The sequence below is a fragment of the Erithacus rubecula genome (assembly GCF_903797595.1).
Source record: "Erithacus rubecula genome assembly, chromosome: 3".
Classification (NCBI taxonomy): domain Eukaryota; kingdom Metazoa; phylum Chordata; class Aves; order Passeriformes; family Muscicapidae; genus Erithacus; species Erithacus rubecula.
In genome coordinates, this window is record NC_136689.1 from 5,998,511 (window position 1) to 6,018,949 (window position 20,439).

Below are 20,439 nucleotides of genomic sequence, written 5' to 3' on the forward strand. Positions count from 1 at the left end.
CAGTGATGAAACAAAGCTGCCTCTGGCATTTCTTGTTCTTTCTCTGTTCTATTCCTTTTCCTCAAGTTTACCAGGTGAAGAAATAATGATTTGTAGGTATTGGAATAATGGAAGATCACAAATATCACTTACAGATCTGTTTTTGAATATGTTTTGAGACTAGAACTGATGTCTAAATGACTAAAGAATTTAAATTGTGTTATGTTGGTTTATAAATCTGGACAGATTCAGCAAAAATTCCCTCTCCCTAACAAAAAATGAACTTTCCATGTACCTTTTTAGGTCACCCACCATGGCTGGAGGGCTGTTTGCCATGGATCGTGAGTACTTCAATGAGCTCGGGCAGTACGACAGTGGCATGGACATCTGGGGAGGAGAAAACCTGGAAATATCTTTTCGGGTAATCAGAGAATTTACACCTCTGAAATTGAATGTCTGTGGCTTTTTCTTGGTTTGGTGATGGAGCATTTCATAATAGCTGGAAAGAAGCATAGGGAAAGAAGAATTATGCAAGTTTTTGAAATTAGTTTATGAGCAATGTCTAATGAATTTCACAAGTTGATTAGAGCTGTGTGACTCACATAGGCAGCAATATTTTGAAGATGTAAGCTTAGTATATTTCCTTGGCCAGTTCAGCCTCCTTTTTGAGGACCTGGAAATGTAAAGTTTTCTGGAACTAAATTGATAGTCGTGTAGAAGAGTCATCTTGCTTGGAAAAATGAGAAAATCATAATCAGAAAATCTGAAAATTGTGATGCATTGCGTTTCCTGTAATTTCTCTCATCTTCCCTGTCACTCCACTGAAAGAAAAACAACTTACTGTGCTTAATGTCATGCTTATCTCTTTACTTTTGTAAAGGTTTGACAAGAGTCTGCCTGAAAATTATATGATATCATGACAGATATAAAAAGGGGATTAAAAGGTGAAGTTAGCATAAAAAAAACAAACCAACTTAAACCAGAGACACAACCTCCAAAACTTTAGAGAATCTGTCAAATAGAGAAATCAAGATTAGAGTTCAAAAATAAGAACTGGAATTTCATGCATTTGAGTGACTTTAAAGGAGTGTGTACTGAATAAATAAAATCTTTCAATTTTCAGTATAAATGTAATTATTAGGTATCCGAGTAGAAGTGTGTGGAGTGTGAGGAGATTATTGTTATCTTGTAATACAGTTTCAATAAAAAGAGCTTTGAAAAATTGGAGCACATTCAGAGAATTTAGAGCTTCTGGAAGTTCCTGTCTCTCTGGGGGAGAGTTGGAAAGAAGTTGAGTCTTTATCTTGTCTTGAAGGAGTTTTAAAAGTGACTTGATTTATAAACTGTCAATGTGGGAAGATTTTCTGGGTCTGGAGAACATATTGGTCCAGAAAAGGTCCAGTGCTGGTAATTTGCTGGAAGATGAAGTTAAAAAAGAAGTTTTAAAAAAAGAAATGGAAGTAGAGTGTAAATAAAATGCAGATCCCTGGTGCCACAGATAAAGACTCCTAAATGTAGCATCTGAATGGGAACAATGTGTCAGAGTTCCCCTATCTTAACAGAAACAGCTCTGTCCAGTAAGTCTCCATGCTTAGTTGAAAAACTCTCCAGTCTCCCTTGATAACAAAGACTGCTCTTTGTGATCTGTCACAGAATTGTGGACGATTTTCATGCAGGTAAATGAATTTAGGTAACTTAATCTGCAGGATGAGTCCTAGCCCATATAGCCTAGTCTTTTCTGATAGGTTGTTAGAGCAAAACATTTTAGAAAATTTTCTGTTTGTCACTTGTAAGCCTTGATGTGTTTTGTGAAAATTGTGGTTTTATGAGAAAATAGTCTTTTGTAACATGGAGATTTAAAAATGTCATTTGTCAGAAAACATGACATGAAGGCCAGCACTGCTGACACCTAATCCTGCATAGTGTATAGCCCTACCTGGGTATCCCTTGAAGAAGGGGAGAAGTTAGTGAGCAATCTGAAGAATGAGTGTGCAATCTGAGCATGTTCTATTATTTTATGGACAGATCTGGATGTGTGGTGGCAGACTTCTGATCATCCCCTGCTCCAGGGTGGGGCACATTTTCCGTAAGAGGCGTCCCTATGGCTCACCTGGGGGACAGGACACAATGGCTCATAACTCACTGAGGCTGGCACACGTGTGGATGGATGAATACAAGGTAAGAGACAGTTCTAGCTCATAAGATCAGGTTATTAAATGGCTGTTAACTGGCTTGTTTGTCACTGTGTCACACTAGGATCTGTTATGCCTCTGGGGTTTTCCTTCTGTAGTCTGAGCTCCTAATGTCAGTTCTGATAGGAATTTCTAAATTCTGTAGAATTGTCATTTAGCTTTTGAGTGCTCAGGTCTCCTCCTGCAGGAGATGGAGTTGTGTGCCTTTTTAGTGCAGTAAAAGGTGATGGATGAGCTTTTGTGGGCTCTATGTTCCCTTGTGTCCAAATCAGTATTACATGGCAGCCAGGTGCTGTGCCTTCAGGTAGTTTCCATGTTGGTGAGACAGGGATTTTTTTTTTTGGCTGCTTGTTTCCTTTCTGTTTTAATTAGCAATCTGCTTCTTAGTTTGTCTTGCCCTGGAAGAGCAATCAGGATTAACGTCTGGATTCCAGGGCAAGTGTGTTCCTTCCTTGTCTTCAGATTTTGATACTGATGCTTTTAAACTTACATCAGATGTTTCTGAGTCCCTCATCTGAGATACTTAATGACATTTTGCCCTTTAAGACCATAGGATATGCTGTGTGCTCATCTCCTGTGGTCCCTACAATTTCTATACAAAATATATTTTATTAATTTTATATTCTTTAGAGCTTTATATTTAATTCCCCATCCTTTACCTATTTTAGGCCATTAATTTTTATTTCCATTCTCCATCTCCGTAATGATTTGGTAGATCTGATCTATCACTTTCCCTTTTACTCATGTCTGGGCACAGTTGTTTTGTGATTAATGATGGCTTTTTCTGAAGCTTGGACTTGATTCTTTGTTATACTTTCCAGCCAAACTGCTTTATCCAGAAAGTACTTGAATTGCTGATTCTAGCAGTCTCTTATCACAGATTTGTGTCCAGAACTTTTCCAGCTCCTTCTGGTCTGATTTTCTCATAGCTGCCAGAGAATGTATGGAAGAAAAGCTTGGAAATGTTTTTGTTTTTATAAGAATAATGCAAATATTTAGAGCCAGTATAATTTAACAAAGCAATCTAACAATGCACATAAGATAAGACTTAAAGGAGGAAATGCCAGTATTTAATAAATGAAATGGCATAATGGAAATGATTTAGCAAAATTTTCATAACTGTCGAAAGCAAAATACAAAAGTGTAAGTTCATGTATACAGTGGCAATAAATAATACATAAAAGTAGGATACCAACATTTCAACTAGGAAAGAGGAAATTAGAAAGCAGAGCTACCTTTTTAAGCAGGCCAGATTGTGATGTCCAGTCTGTCTCCAAACTTCCTCAGAGGTGGCCAGGAGTCCAATGTACACCAAGTACACACTTCCCCTTCCTCTGCTGTTAAAATAGCAGTGATGCATCAAGCACATCCAAATGCTCAAAGATCTTTATGAGAAGAGATGTGTAACTTGTCCAGAGGTGATGCTGTCTGTCATCTGAATCTGAGAGCAGGAAATAATTGAAAACTGTCAGAACCACATCATGGTGGGTAGATTCCAGATGTCTCTTTGAGATGAATCTGGCAAAATACCATAGTAAATACCATGCCCTGAAAACTGAATTCTAAATGGTGCCTAGTAAACAAACCAGTGTGCAAATACAATGCCTTTTCTGTGGGCTCTGGAATTCTATCTGGAATTAAATGCTAAAAGAGGACATTTTTCTAGTTTTAGCAGGAGTATTTGTGCTATGTTGTACATTCATGAGTTCATACTTATCCTCATTATCTCTGCACTGGAGTCAAACAGCACATGAGATTGGGTTGGAATCTTAATCTGTCTTCACATAACCTGTAAGATTCTGAATATGATCATAAAATAGAATGTGAAAAAATGTGAGAGCCTTTTTAGAGGTGATGCAGATGAAGGGAAAGAACTGGGCTTCCCAGAAAGCCCAGGTGACAATTTTGATTATTCACATGAGTAAGGTGTGGTCCCACTGAACTTTGTGATACTAGTCCCATTTATAAGTCTGTTCTGGAATGGTTTTACCCTGATCATTTGTAGAGTTAGAAGGCTGGAAACTGTGCAAGACCAAACACACTGAAATCCCACAACAACAAAAGCAAGCCATTGAACAATCAAACTAATTTCAAGAAACTTCTGTCAGATGAGGCTGCTGATGATACATGCATCTGTTTTTTACTTACTGATTTTAGGATACCTGTATTGCCAATGAAATAAAGTCAGAGGTCAGGGGCTGATTTGTTTCTTCCTCAAGCTGACATCTAAAAAAGATCAGCAAATTTGTACCCAAGAATTATCTTCATCTAAAAAACCCCTTAATTTGAAGGATTATCTTGGAGTTAGGCAGGATTAAATCTCCCTTCCTGTGACAATCTAAGCATTGCAATTTCATACTGCCAATTTCAAACCTACTGGTTGAAAGCACTAGCAAAATGAAATGAAATTTTGGGAGTTCTGGAAACAGGAAAAAAACTGCAAATCAGTAATCTGAAATTCTTCTCCCCTTTTCCCCAACCTGTTTCTCTTAATTACAGGAGCAGTATTTTGCTTTGAGACCTGAGCTGAGGATGAGGAGCTATGGAAATATCACTGACCGTGTGGAACTGAGAAAGAGATTGAACTGCAAGTCATTTAAGTGGTATTTAGATAACATCTACCCTGAGATGCAAATATCTGGGCCCAATGCCAAAGCTCCACAGCCAGTTTTTATTAATAGGGCACAGAAACGACCAAAAATAATCCAGCGTGGAAGGGTAAGAGAAACTTAAATGTATATAATTCTGGTGTGTTAATTATTGTGAGATTTTTTTCTTAAAGATTTGCTCAAATACAACAAAAATAGTCTGTTTCCATAAGTTTTGCAACAAGCTTGAAAATAGGAGGATTTTTGTCAAATCAGTTCCAGTCTGATCTATATTTCAGGTCATCTTTAGATTAGATACTGTTCCATGAGGTTTCTTATCTCGAAGCTCTGAGTTAAGAGGTTTTGCTGTCTTTAGGATATGTTTTCATGGCTGTTGGTTCTGAAGATGGATTTGGATAGAGAGAAATTTGGCCTCAAATATTCATGCTCTGTTGGTTTATGATAAGAGTGCAATGTAATTAATTTCCAAACTCATTGCTTTTATTGCTAATTTTCTCCAAAGGTGAACATTTGCATCTGAGGCCAATGATGGCTTTTCTAGTCTTGGCTGTTAGTTAATGAACAAAAAATGAGGTTTTTCTTATCTCTTTTTTTCTTAAAAGTGAAGAGAATTTTTTTTTCTGTTTTTGTGAAGGAAATCATGATTAAATTCATGCCTTAGCTGTGACACCTTTGCTTATGGGTTTGTATGCAGGCAGAGTAACCAGACATTGCATCCATTCTTTTCAGGGTCAAATTCACTTGATGTGTGCTTTTTATGCTTCCCAAAAATAATGGATAATTTCAAACCTGGGACAACTTTCTCAGTGTCTTCTCTGTGGAAGAGAATACTCTGGAATAAACTGCTTCATGTGCACACAGACTGTGGTTAGCAGGTCCTCTTTTAGCTCAATAGTTGGAAGCATTTAGTTGTGATGTCCCCACAGGGGACACAGGCTGCAGTAGCTGCTGACAATTGCTGGTTCTGCAAGAAGTGAGTCAGGAGGACCTGTGTTCATGCAGGACCTATTGACACCATTAGATTTTTTACTTGGAAGCAGCTGTCTGGGAATTCTCAATTTGTGCAGTATTTTATAGCAATATCCTGGCCAAACTGTGAATTAGTTGTGGTTTCCCTGAATAAAACTGATACAACAGGCTGATTCCACTAGTTCTTGGATGTTACTCCCCTACTCAAGACTTTTTTTCTCCTTTAAAAAAATTAATAGCTTTCTGCTTTCATTCAGGCAGAAATTTAACTGAGGAATTGTTGATGTTGGAGGGAGCTACTTGAAGGATCTGGATATCTCAGCAACACTTAAGGTTAAATCTGCCCAGCAGTTATTTACCATGGTTTAATTTTGAGAAAAACTTTGTGCACCCCTTAAGAAATGGGGAAAAGCAACAGAAAAAATCCTGTTCCTTGGCTTGGTTCTCTGGGGTTCAAGAATTATACCCAGCATTGTATGAGAGAGTCAGCTTTGGCTCTGATGGTTGTATAAACTATTTCCAGATGCCTGCAAGGAACAGAATGATCAGCCAATGTCACCACTGCGTGCCAGACTCTTTAGGATTTGGGAGGAATCACTCCAAATCTCAGTTTATTCTCAAAAACTAATTGAGCCACAGATAAGTGGTGGTTTGACAGCTGGGAAGAAATGTAATGATCACAAATGGTTGCAGCTGTTACCAGTGTTATCCAATGCTGGCCATCATGGCCAATTAAAAAAGGGACAAAAATCATACAAAACTCATGTACTCTGTGGTTTAAAAGCTTTCTGTTGCGTGAGGAATGATGAAGATGAGATCTGTGCTAGATCTAGGGTGTAAGAAAATGTTACTTAGAATGTTTTATGTAATTTGTTTTAGATGTGTGCATGGAATAGGAGAGACATGGTGCACTCAAGGCGATTGTTGATGTGCCTTGGGACAGCTATTTCCAGAAATGGTGTTTAGTGAAAAATATTGCTTGGTATTGTGCTAATTGTTGCTATCATGTGACTGAGCAGTTTGTTCCTTTTATTACTGGAAGAGTATTTTGGTTTCTAAAAATTTGTAGAGTCAATAGCAATGCCAGGACAGCTATGGATGTCTTTATAATAAAGTTCAGCTGGCTAGTTAATCAGCCTGGCCTGGAGTTCGTGGCAATAAATTCCTTTTTCCTCTACATCCAGCTCCAGATTGGAAATTAGTATTTTTAATGTGGGTTTCAGATCTGAGGCCCTGCCATCTCTCAGCTCATAGTGTGCTGGCTGTGTTTGCTGCCTGAAGAGCCTGATCCCCACCACATCAGGGGAAGAAAAATAATCAGGCTGAAAAGAAGCAGTCTGCTGGCCAGCAGTTAGTTCAGAGCATGTGTGTAATTTAAAACCAGAATTAGAGGTGTTTTGTCTCCCTGAGTACCTCTGTGGGGATACCTCAAGATCTTAATGATTTTTTGATTCTTGAAATGGAACAACCTTAACTTTGTACAGCAGAAAATGCCTTGGATGTCTCTTAGGGCATCCTTGTTCAAATCAAGAGAGATTGCCAGCTTGCTGAGAGACTCCTTGTTTGCTTTGATGGTAGGTGCTTACAGTTCTGCATCAGAGGATAGGCTTCTGACCTGAATTCAGTCCTCTGATACACCATTCCCCTAAATCAGACTAGGTGGGGCATTAGAGCAAAAATAACATTTGGATGTTTGTAAAATGTTCTCTTCCTCCCTGATCCGTCAGTAAAATACCATAGCTGATAACAGTGGCTTTTCAATTATGTAAATGCTCTTGAAAATCAATTTGAAAACAACATCAATCTCTAAAGTTGTTTTTATTTCAGTATTTTCTTCTCTTTTCTCAGGGAGGTGGTCCTGTTCCATGAAGAGAAGCTCTAGGAGGAGATTTATGTTTGAGCTAAACAGTAGTAAAATGCAGTTTATACAGTACAGTCAATATTCCTGAGCAGAATTTGTGGGGCCTCAGACTTCCATGGAGAGTGAAGAGAGGGCAAAGAACCTTGACAGAGTAGAGCCAGCATGTGCTGAGCCAGGATGTGTGTACTACACTTGTACCAGAGAGAGAAATCTTGATATAATTAGAAAGCAAATTGGAACTGTTTAATGCAGTTTTTTCCTCCAAATTGTCTGAGAAACAGAATGGTATTTTAACAGGGAAGATTTTTTTAATTACTGGAAGAGTTGGCTGAGTTTTTTTGAGCATTAGGGATTTAGGCTTTGAGCACACTGAGATCTAGGGCTGTGTTTTGCTCTGACTAACAAACTGTTTTCCTTTTATAGCTGTATCACCTCCAAACCAACAAATGCCTGGTTGCCCAGGGCCACCCAAGTCAGAAAGGAGGCCTGGTGGTGGTTCGGGAATGTGACTACAGTGATCAGAACCAGGTAGGAGATTCCAAATCATACTGAACAGTGATTCATGTCTTTAAATGACCAGAATGTTTTCCTGCTGGCAAAGTGCCCTGCTGTGCCATCTCAGCACACAGGCTGTTTACAGAGGATCATTCAAACCATGGGGTTGGCCAAGGACACTGGAGCTCCTACTAATGCTGTGTGGGATATTATAATCTCCTGTCTTTATGGCATGAATCTCTGTATTTGGCTGAAGGCTGCCCTAAAGTGGCTCCTGATGGGTTCATAATCCATTGATTGGCACTTCAGAATTTGTAGCAGGTCTTTCAGTTGGTTCCTCATACTGGAATTTAAAGCAGCCCTTTCCTGCCCTGTTGGTGTTTGTGTACTGTGCAATCAGTCCTCTGCTGCTGGAGTGGCTGCAGCTTGGGATAAATGAATGATTTGTTGCTACATAAAAGGAATTCAGAAGATTCTTTGGCTACAGGTGAATTGCTGGTCTGGGGATTAATTAGGGATAGATGTGAAAACCTAATGAGAATTTTTGCATTGCTACATGAAGCCTTTGCTGTTTCACTTCTTTCAGGTGACAGAAATTTAGGACTTGGATAAAAAGTCTTCAGGGTAGAGAGATCTTCAGCTAATGCCTTACAGGCTTACATAGCTAGGAACTACTCTGAGAACATTATGATTTGGGAGCCCATGGGACCCAATTCTAAAAGTTAGGTTGGATCTAAAGAGAGAAGTAATTAAAGGCACAATAAATGGAGCATGGGATGTAAAGCAGCATAGCTTTAGTGAAGGTGGGTTGTGCTGGACTAACTTGGTGCCCTGTGACATGGGCAGCAGTTTTCAGGGTATGGAAAGGTATGAAGGTATTTTCAGCAGTGGAGGCAGAGTGATCTGTGACAGTCCCAGCAAAATGCTGTGTGTTTTGTCACCTCATGGGACTTTCTTCCTCCTACTTGTGGCCTCACCAGCTGAGTGTGGCAGAGGAAGACAGAGGGGTGTTTGCAGTTCTCTGGATAAGTGTGGCTGGCTCTTGACACATGGCCTTCAGGTTCCAGTTGTCACACAGGAGCAAGTACAAGTACATCCTTGTACTTCACCTCTGGAACACTGAGAAATCATCACTGTGACCAAATTGTGAGTTCCTGTGTTAAAGGTGGGTTAATTAAGGCTGGAGTGGGAATGGAGGTTCTTGTATTTGATCCATTCCATGAGCTGTAAGACAGCCAGCAAGTCTTACAAATATAAGTGTAATAAGAACTGCTGGGCACCATCATCACCAAGTGATTGTACATTTGCTGTGCCAAAGCTGCAGTGCTGCTTTCTGAGTAATTCTGTCTTTGGGTGAGGAAGCCTGGGCATGATGTCCACACAGCTATGCTTCCCTTCTCCTTGCTTCAATATTTCTCATAATGAAGTGCCACATGCCTGAAGGAGAAATTGTTGGTTTTCCATATCAAAACTTTTTTCTGACTTTTTAATCCAGGGAAACAAACTTCAGTTATCCCTTTGTTGCTGAGAAAGACAAATCTGTGCCCTGATTGTTGTTCTTTGGCTTCTTTTCTCATGAATCTGGTTTACTAATGGTAAATTTAGCAATTGGTTCTCATAAAAAAACTGGCTGTGCTATCTTCTTTCACAATGATTTTGTTCTTCAACCAAGTATGTCAACTAACACTGTTTTTCTGCTATTAGACTTATTTTGTTCTCCTAATAAATCCCAAGAGTGCATTCAGCCAACTTGCTGTCATAACCTCTTGAACAATCTTGCTATAGATATGTGAGAACAATGTAGAGAAAGATGACACTTAGCAGCTTCTGCTTGTAAAAATAGCAAGAAACATCCTGACTATTGGAAGCTTTTAACTGTTGTTTCACTCAACTTGTTGGCATTTTCAGCTGGTTTTGCTCTAGAATCATCTATTTTATGCCTTTGTCCTAGGAAAAATCCCTGTGTTTGTCTGGTGATTGCATGTGAGAGCTGACCAGCCTCTGAAGTCATGGGACTGGCCTTAAAAGCAATTCTGCTTTGCCTTTGGTTTATGCTTGCTTTGCTTTCTCTAGCCTTCATGGCTGCTAAGGAATTTAAATTTCTCATTTAACTTGGATGTGAAAGAAATAACATATATTCTGTAGCTTTAAACTGTATCAGCATTAGGGACAAACCTTTTCATTGTAGTTGACTTAGATGGTCATCATTAAGTAGAGTTGAAAATTAGTCAAGCACATCACACTGTTCTATTTTCTCAGGCTTGACATGACTGACATTCTGTTTGTATTTTTGTTATAGAAGAAAGTAATAAGGCAAGTGGTTCTTGTACCTAGAAAATATATTAAAAATTATGTCTTTAAATTATAATGAAAACTATGATTCTTCATTAACTGTAATAGAAACAGTCTGGGATCATTCTGGGGACTGAACAGAAAATTAGGAATAAGTAACAAAAATCTTGTTAGAAACAGCACAAGAGGTGATGGGATCTTATAGAAAGGTTTGAAGTGACAGAAGAGGCATCTGTGCTCTGGACCTTGAAAAAGTGTACTCAAGCACAGGACTTAAAGTCTGTTAACATTCCTGTAGCACTTAATAAGTATAAGAACATGTTCTTTACAAGCTGTTCATGGCTCAAACTACAAAGTGTTGCTCCCATGTGCAATTCTCTGTGAGATCTCTCTCCTTAGATCTCTAGATCATGGCTGTTAGTTAGCTTTGCTGGCACAGCACGTGTTTGGATGAGTGTGAAGATGTGCAGATTCAGTCTTGCTGCTTTCCCACAAACTACTGAAGGCACAATTCTTTGGTTCCTCTAATGTTTGTCCTGAAGCATCAGGGGCACACTGAACTGTGGAGCAGAGGCACATACCTGCTTTGGAATGACCCTCAGGAGGGTGTTGGGTTTTCAGAGTAGCAATAGCTTCAAACAGTGATTAGAGCCCCCCATCAGAGCTGGCTGTTTGTGGTGATTGTCACAGCCTGTTTGGTGCTGTGATGCCATGGCTGTCCATAATAACAGGAGCTGAAGTATCTGCAGATGGATGTGATGGTGCAAATGGCTGGGCACATCTCCTCCTCAGGGCTGAGGCAGCTTTTTTGTGCTCTTAAGCTGAATTTTTATCTTTTGCAAAGCATCTGATAGGATAATATAACCATGCCAGGCTAAGCAACAGATTTTAACTGATAGAAGTACTGGAATACTCCATGGGACATGGCAGGGATTTTTTTTCAGACAAAGGGTTGTTTCTGCAGTAGTTACTGTCTAGTATATCCTGAAAATTTTCAATGTATTTCGCTAGTACTAATGAAATTTCAGATCAGATAAAAATGTGTATCCACAAAGCTTTGCCAGTTGGCCAGCCATGCAGCCATGCCTTTTGCTGCACTCCAGTGCTCTCTGAAAGCCAAAGGGTAGGCAGATGTTTCCTGGCTTCTTTCATATAATTTTCAAATTCAGGAGAAGGCTGTGAGATTTGTCTGAGTCACATGGATGAAGTAAAGTCCTAGGAAGCCTCAGTCTTAAATCTGTGAATAGCTTAAATTACATTTTGAGGGGTCTGGATTAAACATCCAGTTCTTCCTAAACTGCACCTGTGTAAAAAAGTTTAGACTAACTCATAGTTTGGATCTCCCACTGTTTATTTTGTCCACAAGATCTACTGTAGCACATGCTGTGCACCTCCCTGAAGGTGTCCATGCACCTTTCATGAACCTGTTGCCTGTGTTGAGTGGCAGGGAGAAAAATCTGCTAGAAAGAGGCCAGTCCTACAGCATTGACCAAATTAAGTATTTTATTTAACTACAAACATAATAAATGTTGTTCTGGAGAAGGGATTTTTGCATAACATCTGCCATTTAGGTTTTATTTGAAAGCAGAAATGATTCATTATACTCTAATTGCATCTCATTGATTTTGTTTGACACCAGTGGAAATGGCCATGACTTTCCCCAGACCTCTGGAGCAGATCATTGCCATGTGTCTCTGGGGACAGCAGTTTAAGGGGCTGCTTTCCTGAGTGTGGGAACAGGACACAATCCCAGTTTTGGAAACCAAAGCCTTCACAGTGATGTTTTCCTAACTCTGCTAGTTAGGGAGTGCATACAGGTTGAAAATATCCTGCATATCTATTGCCTCCTTTTTTTATTAATTGATTAGATTTTTTAATGGTTGGGTTTGTTTGTTGTTGGGATTTTTTTTGTTTTTTTTTTTAAGAAAATACATAGGAGGATAAGAGAGCTCTCAGAAATAAGACCTAAATCCTGGGAAGGCACCTTTCTGCTTATAGACTTTAGATACTGTGCTGCCTGCCAGGAGTTTCTTTCCTGTTACTCCTTACAGCTTTTAGCAACAAGAGCTGAACATTATCCTTTCACTCTTCAGCAGAAAATTTAGTTAATAATTTTGGAGTATGCTAAGGCTTGCAATTATATAACAAAGAAACCTCATGGGGTGGCTTTACTTTCTCAATGCTTGAATCTGTTTATAATCTGCAAGTTCATAGTGATACTCTAATCTGAATTTGGAACCAAATTTGGGCCTATTTTTTCTCTTTCCTTTGTTTTCTACACTAAACACATAATTAGTTTGAAATTAATTTTTGCTGTCTTGTGTAAGCCTTTCAGGAGAAGTATCACACTGGATTTAACCACTGTCTTGTGTTCTTTGCCATTACTCAGCTTTTGATTATAGATCTGTTCCCTGTGTCACTGCAGTCTTCTCTCCATTCTTACCAGTTCATTTCTTGTTTGGATTTGGCTCCATCATTATTCTTTCAATAGTAATTCTCTCTGGCAAGTCCTGTCATTTCTCCATTCTCTCCTCCCTCTTTAATCTTGCCATGCTTTCTTTTCCATGACAGAAAAGAGTATTTTCAAACAGAAAAGAGTATTTTAGAAAGTACAAAATGCTTGAGGTAGGGGCAAGTTTTAATGTGATCCCTGCACTTCTTCCAAGGAAGCCTTCCTTGTGTTATGGTGGTCTCTATAATAATGAGCTATGTGCTTTCCAATCATGCTGTCCAACTGAGGCTGTGTCCCAAATCCCAGCTCCTTCCAAAAGGCTGGCTGTAGTTTCATAGGCCAAAAAAAGAGACAAATCCAAATTAATGTGCCTGACTTTTCTGCTGGAGTTAGATATTCTGTACTCTGACTGGGAAACTCATGCAGACTTAATGAGAAAAAAAAAAAAAATTAAACAGTGGGCATGGCAAGTGCAGCACTGAGCTGTGAGAAATGGGACCAGGACTGGAACCAGAGCACACCACAAGAACTTTGTGTGTCTGTAGGTCCTCCAGGGACAGGTATGAGTGGCTCAGCTCCTCTTGTTCACAGGCTCACAAGCTGGTGGAAAGGGAATTGCCTTGCTCAACATCCCCAGAGGCTGGGAAGTGCTGTCCATCTGCCCTGTGAATGCCAGGGCTCCACTCTGCATTTGGAATAGCTGTCATTGGCTGCTGAGCCAGAATTGTCCCAAGATCTCCCCTGCACTGCAGGGCTGCAGTTTCCATTTGCTTTCTTCTCTTTTCTCTACCACTCTGTAACTTAGGATATTTTGAGGTGCACACCCCCAAGTTCCTTAATTTCTTTGCTTTCTGACTTGGGATTCAGTGTCCTATTGGTTATGAGAGCTCCAGGTCTTTGCAGGCCTGGAGGATCTAAACAAGGGAGGGAGAACCAGCAGCTCCTGCAGCTGCACCAGGCTGCTGTTCCTGCTTCTCTGAACATCCAGATGTGCCTTGCTGAGAGCCAGCAGGGTGCACAGCAGCAGCTGAAGGTGCCTGACACCTTTCTGTGCCTAGAATAAAAATACCTGCTGTGCTCAGGCAGCGTGTGGGAGAGGACAGACTGACAGCTTGTGTCCTTGCTGCTTGTTGGAGCTGACAGTGATTTTCAGTGTGATCACAGAGAAACTCTTTTGTCTTGTAAATTCAGGAACACAATTGCAGTTGAAGCTGCAAATATGAACCAGGGCATTCCTGCTTGATGCAGGTGGGGCCCCAGGGAAGGGCTGTATTCAATTCTCACCACTCACTGCAAGGCCCATCTCTGACGTCCAGATATTGAAGCATCTCCTCTGTAGGTGAACAAAAGATTCAAGGAAACTGCCCTGAAACATTGGCATGAATGTTTTTCTGTCTTCTCTTCCAGGTCTGGATTTACAATGAGGATCATGAGCTGATTTTAAATAATCTGCTTTGTTTGGATGTTTCGGAAACTCGCTCCTCCGATCCCCCTCGTCTCATGAAGTGCCACGGCTCCGGTGGCTCACAGCAGTGGACATTTGGGGTAAGTGACAGGCTGCCATAGGGCACATTACTTGTCATCAATGTCTCAGTCAGGGACAGTAGCACTAACAGCACATCAGGGTTGAGTTTAATTGTGGCTAAACCTCAGATGTACCAAGGCAGTTGCACTGTAGAGCCCAGCCCATGGTTCAAGCAGCCTATACAGAAGCTGCACAGGCTTTGATAGCTGCATTTCAGTCTTCATAAGACTTTTGCTGAGCTCTGGGACATGCAGGCCTTTTGCAACATAGAATGCTTTCTGCAGCTCCACTGAGCCTTTCTTCTGCCAGTCACAGGTGCCCACAGCACTGTACCTCTTGTGGGATACGCCAGAGAGAACAAAATCTACCTCAGAGCTTTGTTGTGTAGTGTTTGTAGGCCTGGGAGACAGGAGGAGTCCACATGGTGTTTCCTGCTTAGTGCTTGAAGAAGCACAGGGCAGAGCAGTTGCTTCTGCCCTGTAATTGATCTCATTAGTTTAATTGTTAAATCCTGGAGTGGCCAATTCCACAAAACTGAGCCAGTGCTGCTCACACATGGAATTTGTCTCCTGGGTATTCACTCAGAGGCTGCCCCTCACATGATCTCAGCCTAGCAGAGAGTCTGTAGCACCAAAATGGTTGAACAAAGGGAGGGAGAGCCCTGCCAGCACTGCCAAAGGTGCTGCCAGCACAGCTCTGCACAGCCTGTCTCAGGTTCATACCATGCTCCCAAGGGAGTCCTACAAGTCCTGTTTCAGCCCAGGATGGTGTGAAGATAGAGGCAGGTACAGTGTGAACCCAGGGCTCACAGCCACAGCTGCCAGGGGCAGTGGAAACAGTGATCTGAACAGCTCTGCTAAGCAGAGGTTGTTGAAGGTTCTGCAGCTTGTGTTAGCAGGCAGGATTTTAGAGTGAGGGAATGGCCACTGACATTGGGTGCATGTGGCTGCTGGTGATGCCTCTGGCAGGGGTGGACAACCTGCACTTCATGTGTGACATGTGGGCTTTGAGCTGGCCATGGCCACAGTGGGTGTGGGAGGGGGATCTGTAACAGGGTCACACTGGTGCTCATCAGTGATCCATAAGAAAAGAAAGCAAGTCAAATACTAGGACTGATAAAGAAGGGAATAGAAACTGAAGCAGGAAAATGTCAGCACACCATGGCAGTTTGTGCTGCACATGCTGGTCCCATCCTGTCAGACTGAATTAGGGCTGAAGAAGGCTCAGGGGGCCATGAAAAGGCAAATGGAAGTTGTGGGGCACCTTTCCCATAAGGAATATGGTGCTGGCTGGGACCTTTGAGATACCAAGTGTTTTCAAACAAGGTGAGTCATTGATAAAGGGAAATACTAACTGCACTGTCACTTGTAGTACAAGACTAGGACTGGGGAAATATTTTGGAAGCAGTGTTGTGTTTTTCTTATCATGTCCTCCTGCATCAGTGGACATCTGTTGCCATAAGCAGTGACAGAGCCTGGCATGGCTGCTCTCGTGGATCTGCTGCCTCTGTGCAGGAGAGCAGGAGGTGCCTGCTCATGGCAGCTGCTGGGGCTGTGCAGACAGCACTTTCCAGTTGCAACTGGCTGTTGGTAGAGGAGATGGCACAGTCCTCTAAAGGTAATAAAAGGTTAGGATCTGTTTCCTTGTCACTCTTGGCTAGGGTTTGGCCTTGTTACGTCTTATGGGTACCCACCATGCATGAGGCTGTCACAATGTGTGGGTGCTGAGGGCAGTGGCACTGCTGAGGCATGGTCAGATGCAGAGCAGGGATCTCTGTTCAGCCTGGAGAAGAGAGACTTCCAGGGAAACCTTACTGCATCCTTGCAGTGCCTAAGGGGGCTACAGGAGAGCTGGAGGGGGATTTTTGGCAAGAGCATGGAGTGGTAAGACAAGGGGGGATGGCTTTAAACTGACAGAGGGCAAGTTCAGGTTAGATACTAGGAAGGAATTCTTTGCTGTGAGGGTGGTGTGATGCTGGAACAGGTTGCTCAGAGAAGCTGTGGATGTCCCATCCCTAGAAATGTTCATGACAAAGCTGTATGGGGCTTGGAGCAACCTGATCTGGTGGAAGGTGTCCCTGCCCCATGACAGGGACCTAAATGATCTTTAAGGTCCCTCCCAACCCAAACCATTCTAGGATTCTATGATCTGTCTGTGCCCACTGCAGCCTTGTGGGCTCTCTCTTTGCTGGGTGCTGGGGAATGGGTTTGATCATCCCTCCACCTCATTAAAAAACTGTGGCATAAACAAAATCCCAACTGGGGGCTGTGAGGACGTGAGAGCCTTTGTTTCAAAGTCTGGATGTGGTTCTGGGGTGTGCTGTACTCTGCTGCTGCTGTGGGTCTGGTGTGTTGGGGAGGCTGCTGAAAGGCTCATCTGTCAGGAAGGAGCATCCCCTCCCCCTGGGCATCACTTTCAGCTCCAGTTGGACAATGGAGAACAGAAGTTTTAGTAAATCAATCCCATCTGTCTTTCTGTCTGCTGCAGAAAAACAGCCGCCTGTACCAGGTGTCAGTGGGGCAGTGCCTGAAGGTGGTGGATCCCCTGAGCCACAAGGGCTACGTCACCGTGGCCATCTGCGACGGCTCCCTTCCTCAGCAGTGGCACTTTGAGAGCTGAGACAGCCAGGAGGGGGCTGAGGAGAGTTCAGCTGAGCCCTGGTTCCCCTTCAGCCACCATCTGCAGTCACTCTGGAGGGTTTTGTGCAGAGCCCTTGCTGCTGCCCCTGGCACAAGCATGGAAGGAGCTGTGGCAATGCCCTGCCCTGGGGAGCTGGGCGTGGGAAGGTCCAGGTGGTCACTGGTCCCTGGGCACACACTGAGAGCAGCAGCCCCACTGCACGAAGAAGTGAAATTTATCATCAATTCCTTGGATGATCCTGGATTATTGGACTGGTTTTAAGTAAGAGAAATCATTAGAGCAATGTAATTTAAAGGGTGAGATGAGATTTCAGCTTTGTGGATCTTCTAAATGACAGTATTGGAAAGGAGTTCTTGGCTATTTCATTTGCAGTATCTCAATAATTTACGTTTCTAGTATGAGTTTACTGGCCAAAATTATTTTACTTTTTCTGGAAAATATTTTTATTCCCTTTCGTCTTCTGATAATTGTCATTTGTAATATTTAAATTTAGTTCTTTTAATTTTAGGACATTTCATGTAGTTTAAGTTCTTTGCTGTCATTTGTCACCTTATATTTAAAAGAAAGTAACTATTGCAAAGTCTATTTTGATGACTCGTGACAGTAGCTGCATTTAAAATAAAGTATTGTTTTTTTATTAATTTGTATGGCCTTACTCTTTGTAGCTGTACTCTTTGTAGCCCAGAAAACACCAACTTAGATACTGATGCAAATTAATGTTCAGACAGTTTGGGTCTTTGCTTCTTTTGACTCCTTTTCTCCTCACATCTTGGAAGACTTGACAGATAATTTCTGGGTTTTTCCTCCACTGCTCTGTTTTCATTTATTTTACTATTTCTTTGACTTCCTGCCTCAGCTTCTTCAGTGTGTGGAAGCTCCTGCAGAAGAGAAAAGCTGCTCTTAACGAGTGTATTTTTTGTTAGCACCGTTATTGGCCTTGTTTGCCACTCCACAGTGACCTGGGAATGTGCAGCTCGGATCTTGGAAGTACCAGGACAGCCTTGCCCTTCCCCTTGGGCAGCAGAACATTCTCCAGCTGCACAAATACTCCAGCATCTACTTACTGAGCTTTTGGGCAGTGTGAAGCAAATGATGATAATGCTGGAGAATTACAGACCCACATCTTTCTGCAGAGAGGAGATTCGCTTGTGCCAGACTGTGTTTGGTCCTTCAGCCACCTGCCAGGGCTGGGAGGAGAAAAGCAGGAGGATGCAAAGGAGCAGGTAAGAGTGGCCTGGCCACAATGCAGCTGCTCTGCCTCATCCTCTAGTCCTGGAGGAAGTGAGCCCCTGGCAGGGAGAACCAGGTACCAGGGCTTAAAAAGCAGAACTGCTTGGCTGAAGTGAAAGTTCTTCAGATAAAGCATTACAGTGGGAATAATTAAGTTAAATAAGACACCAGCCAAGCTCCTTCATAAAAAGCCTCTAATATCAACCCCAGTCCCCCTGGTCAGCTGAGCCTGTGCTGTGCCTTGCTCAGGAACACCTGGAGTCTTGCCATCAGTTCCCAGGAGACTCCTGCAGTCAGGCAGGGCTTGCAGGGCTGGGGTGAACCCTTCCTCTGGCAGCCTGGGTGCTTGCTGTGTGAAACTCCAGTCTGCTGGGGTGAAGCTGTGCTGCAGCTTCAGTTATGGCTGGCTCATTCACCCTGACTGCAGCAGGTGCTGGCACAGCTGCTCCCAGCTGTGTGCAGGGCTTTTCTGTGACAGTCACATTGTGCAGAAGCCTTGCTTGGCCTTTTCTTCTGTTGCCTTTAAAAATAAAACAGTAAAAAGATCAGAAAACCCAAACAAATCTTCAAGCAGGGAGAGCAGCTTACTTTATTTACAGTCTGTTGCCACAGAGAATTTTGACCTTTGGCTCCCAGTGGGGAGAGGTGGAGGCTGCTGTCACCAGGAGCAGAGCTGGTTTCCAGGAGGAGATGGAGATGGTGGAGTTTTGGACAGTGTCAGTTGTTCCTGCAAGGAATTCCTGGCCACAGACACATCTGCTGCAGCCACACAGCCAGTGGGAGGGTGAGAGATCTCTGCTGGGAAAACCCAGCCCTGGGCTGGGGGTCTGTTCCCAGCTGGGCTGCTTGGGGTAAGCAGGAGTTGAGAGTGGTGCCCTGCATTTGAGTGACTGCTCCCAGCTGACTTGGGAGGCTCTGGTGAAAAGGAACAGAAGAAAAGCCTCAGCCCAGGGAAGGCAGCCCTCAGCTTGCTGTCATACTGAGAATTTATTATTTGTAAAGGAGACTCTAGCTGGGGCTGATTTTTAAGCTCCTGTATCAAGTACCTCCTTCTCACTGGCTCCTGGAGTGGGTGGTGGCCGTGGCTGCCAGAGGAGCAGACAGATCCTGCAACAGCCAAAGTGCACCATATAAATAACACCAGGGAACAGCTCTGGCCTGGCTGCTTCCCACTGCTCCTGATAAACCTTGGAGCCTGTTTTTAGTCTGGATCTGTGCTGAGAACTTGCTGGGAATGTCTCTGGTGTCCAGCACAGTCATAGCAGCAGCACAGAGGTTTAACCCCAGTCAGTCCTTTGCTCACCCCCCCTCCTGCAGCATGGAGGGGACTGGGAAGGGTGTTAAGGGTTCAAACTCATGGGCTGAGATGAGCATGCAGCACCCACTATGAAAGGAGAAGGGGGAAGGAAAAATACTCCTTAATGGTGGAAGACAGATCCTGAAAGAAGCAGAAACCAGACACCTCAAATGACAACAGGAGGATGACTTCATAGATGTAAAATATTTTTATTCGTAAATGCTGATCTTCTAAATCTGTTTCCACAAATTCCAAAACCCATAACACTCTGTATACTTCAAAAAATTCTTTTTTTTTGTGTTGTTTTTGTATTTTTTTGCCAACATTAGATACTATTATACAGAACAGAAAAAACTGTAGGACAAATACTGGTAGGATGTTGGAATATTGTACAAGAGAAGAAAAATATTCAAGAAACAATTTAATACAGCTATTTATCAAGAGAAAAATATATACAATTGATTTATTCTGTAAGATAAAAATACATCATGCCATATACATTACAAGTTCAGAACTGTATTACTGAATATACCAACAGTTTACAGTCCACTTTAATTGTGCACACAAAAAAAAAACTTCATTTTTTTTTTATATTTAGCCTGTGAAGTGTCAGTACCAGAATTTTTAAGTACAAAATAAAAAGCTAACCTGGTTCAAAATGCTGATTAAATTTCTACAAGCAAACACAAAACAGTGTTTATTTTTTTAAAGAAATGTAAACAAAAACAATCCATACAAACACATCTTTAAATTACATTTTCCAAAATCCTATTGCCAGAGTCCTGCAGCTGCAAGCACATTACACCTAATTTTTTCCTTGTTTTCCTTTTAAGAAAGCTATCGCATCAGACTGAAGCTCCCACTCTTTCTATGCTGTTTACATGATTTAATGTAGGCT

General features: G+C 42.0%; 2 protein-coding genes across 15 annotated transcripts in view; one reads left to right on the top strand and one right to left on the bottom strand.

Annotated features, from left to right (window-relative positions):
* Positions 1-17,650, top strand: part of GALNT11 (polypeptide N-acetylgalactosaminyltransferase 11) — a 46,789-nt gene extending 29,139 nt beyond the window's left edge. For both annotated transcript variants that reach the window (XM_079301782.1, XM_079301783.1), the window contains exons 7-12: positions 283-400; positions 2,005-2,157; positions 4,671-4,889; positions 8,034-8,138; positions 14,257-14,394; positions 16,862-17,650. In XM_079301782.1, coding sequence (XP_079157908.1) covers positions 283-400; positions 2,005-2,157; positions 4,671-4,889; positions 8,034-8,138; positions 14,257-14,394; positions 16,862-16,993 — 865 coding nt within the window. In that variant the 3' untranslated portion in view covers positions 16,994-17,650. The remainder of the gene's footprint in view (positions 1-282; positions 401-2,004; positions 2,158-4,670; positions 4,890-8,033; positions 8,139-14,256; positions 14,395-16,861) is intronic.
* A 2,084-nt stretch (positions 17,651-19,734) lies between these two features.
* KMT2C (lysine methyltransferase 2C) overlaps positions 19,735-20,439 on the bottom strand; it is a 190,884-nt gene continuing 190,179 nt past the window's right edge. For all 13 annotated transcript variants that reach the window (XM_079301725.1, XM_079301717.1, XM_079301728.1 and 10 more), the window contains one exon: positions 19,735-20,439. This exon is cut by the window's right edge and continues 1,316 nt beyond it. The gene's annotated coding sequence lies outside the window, so the exon portion shown is untranslated.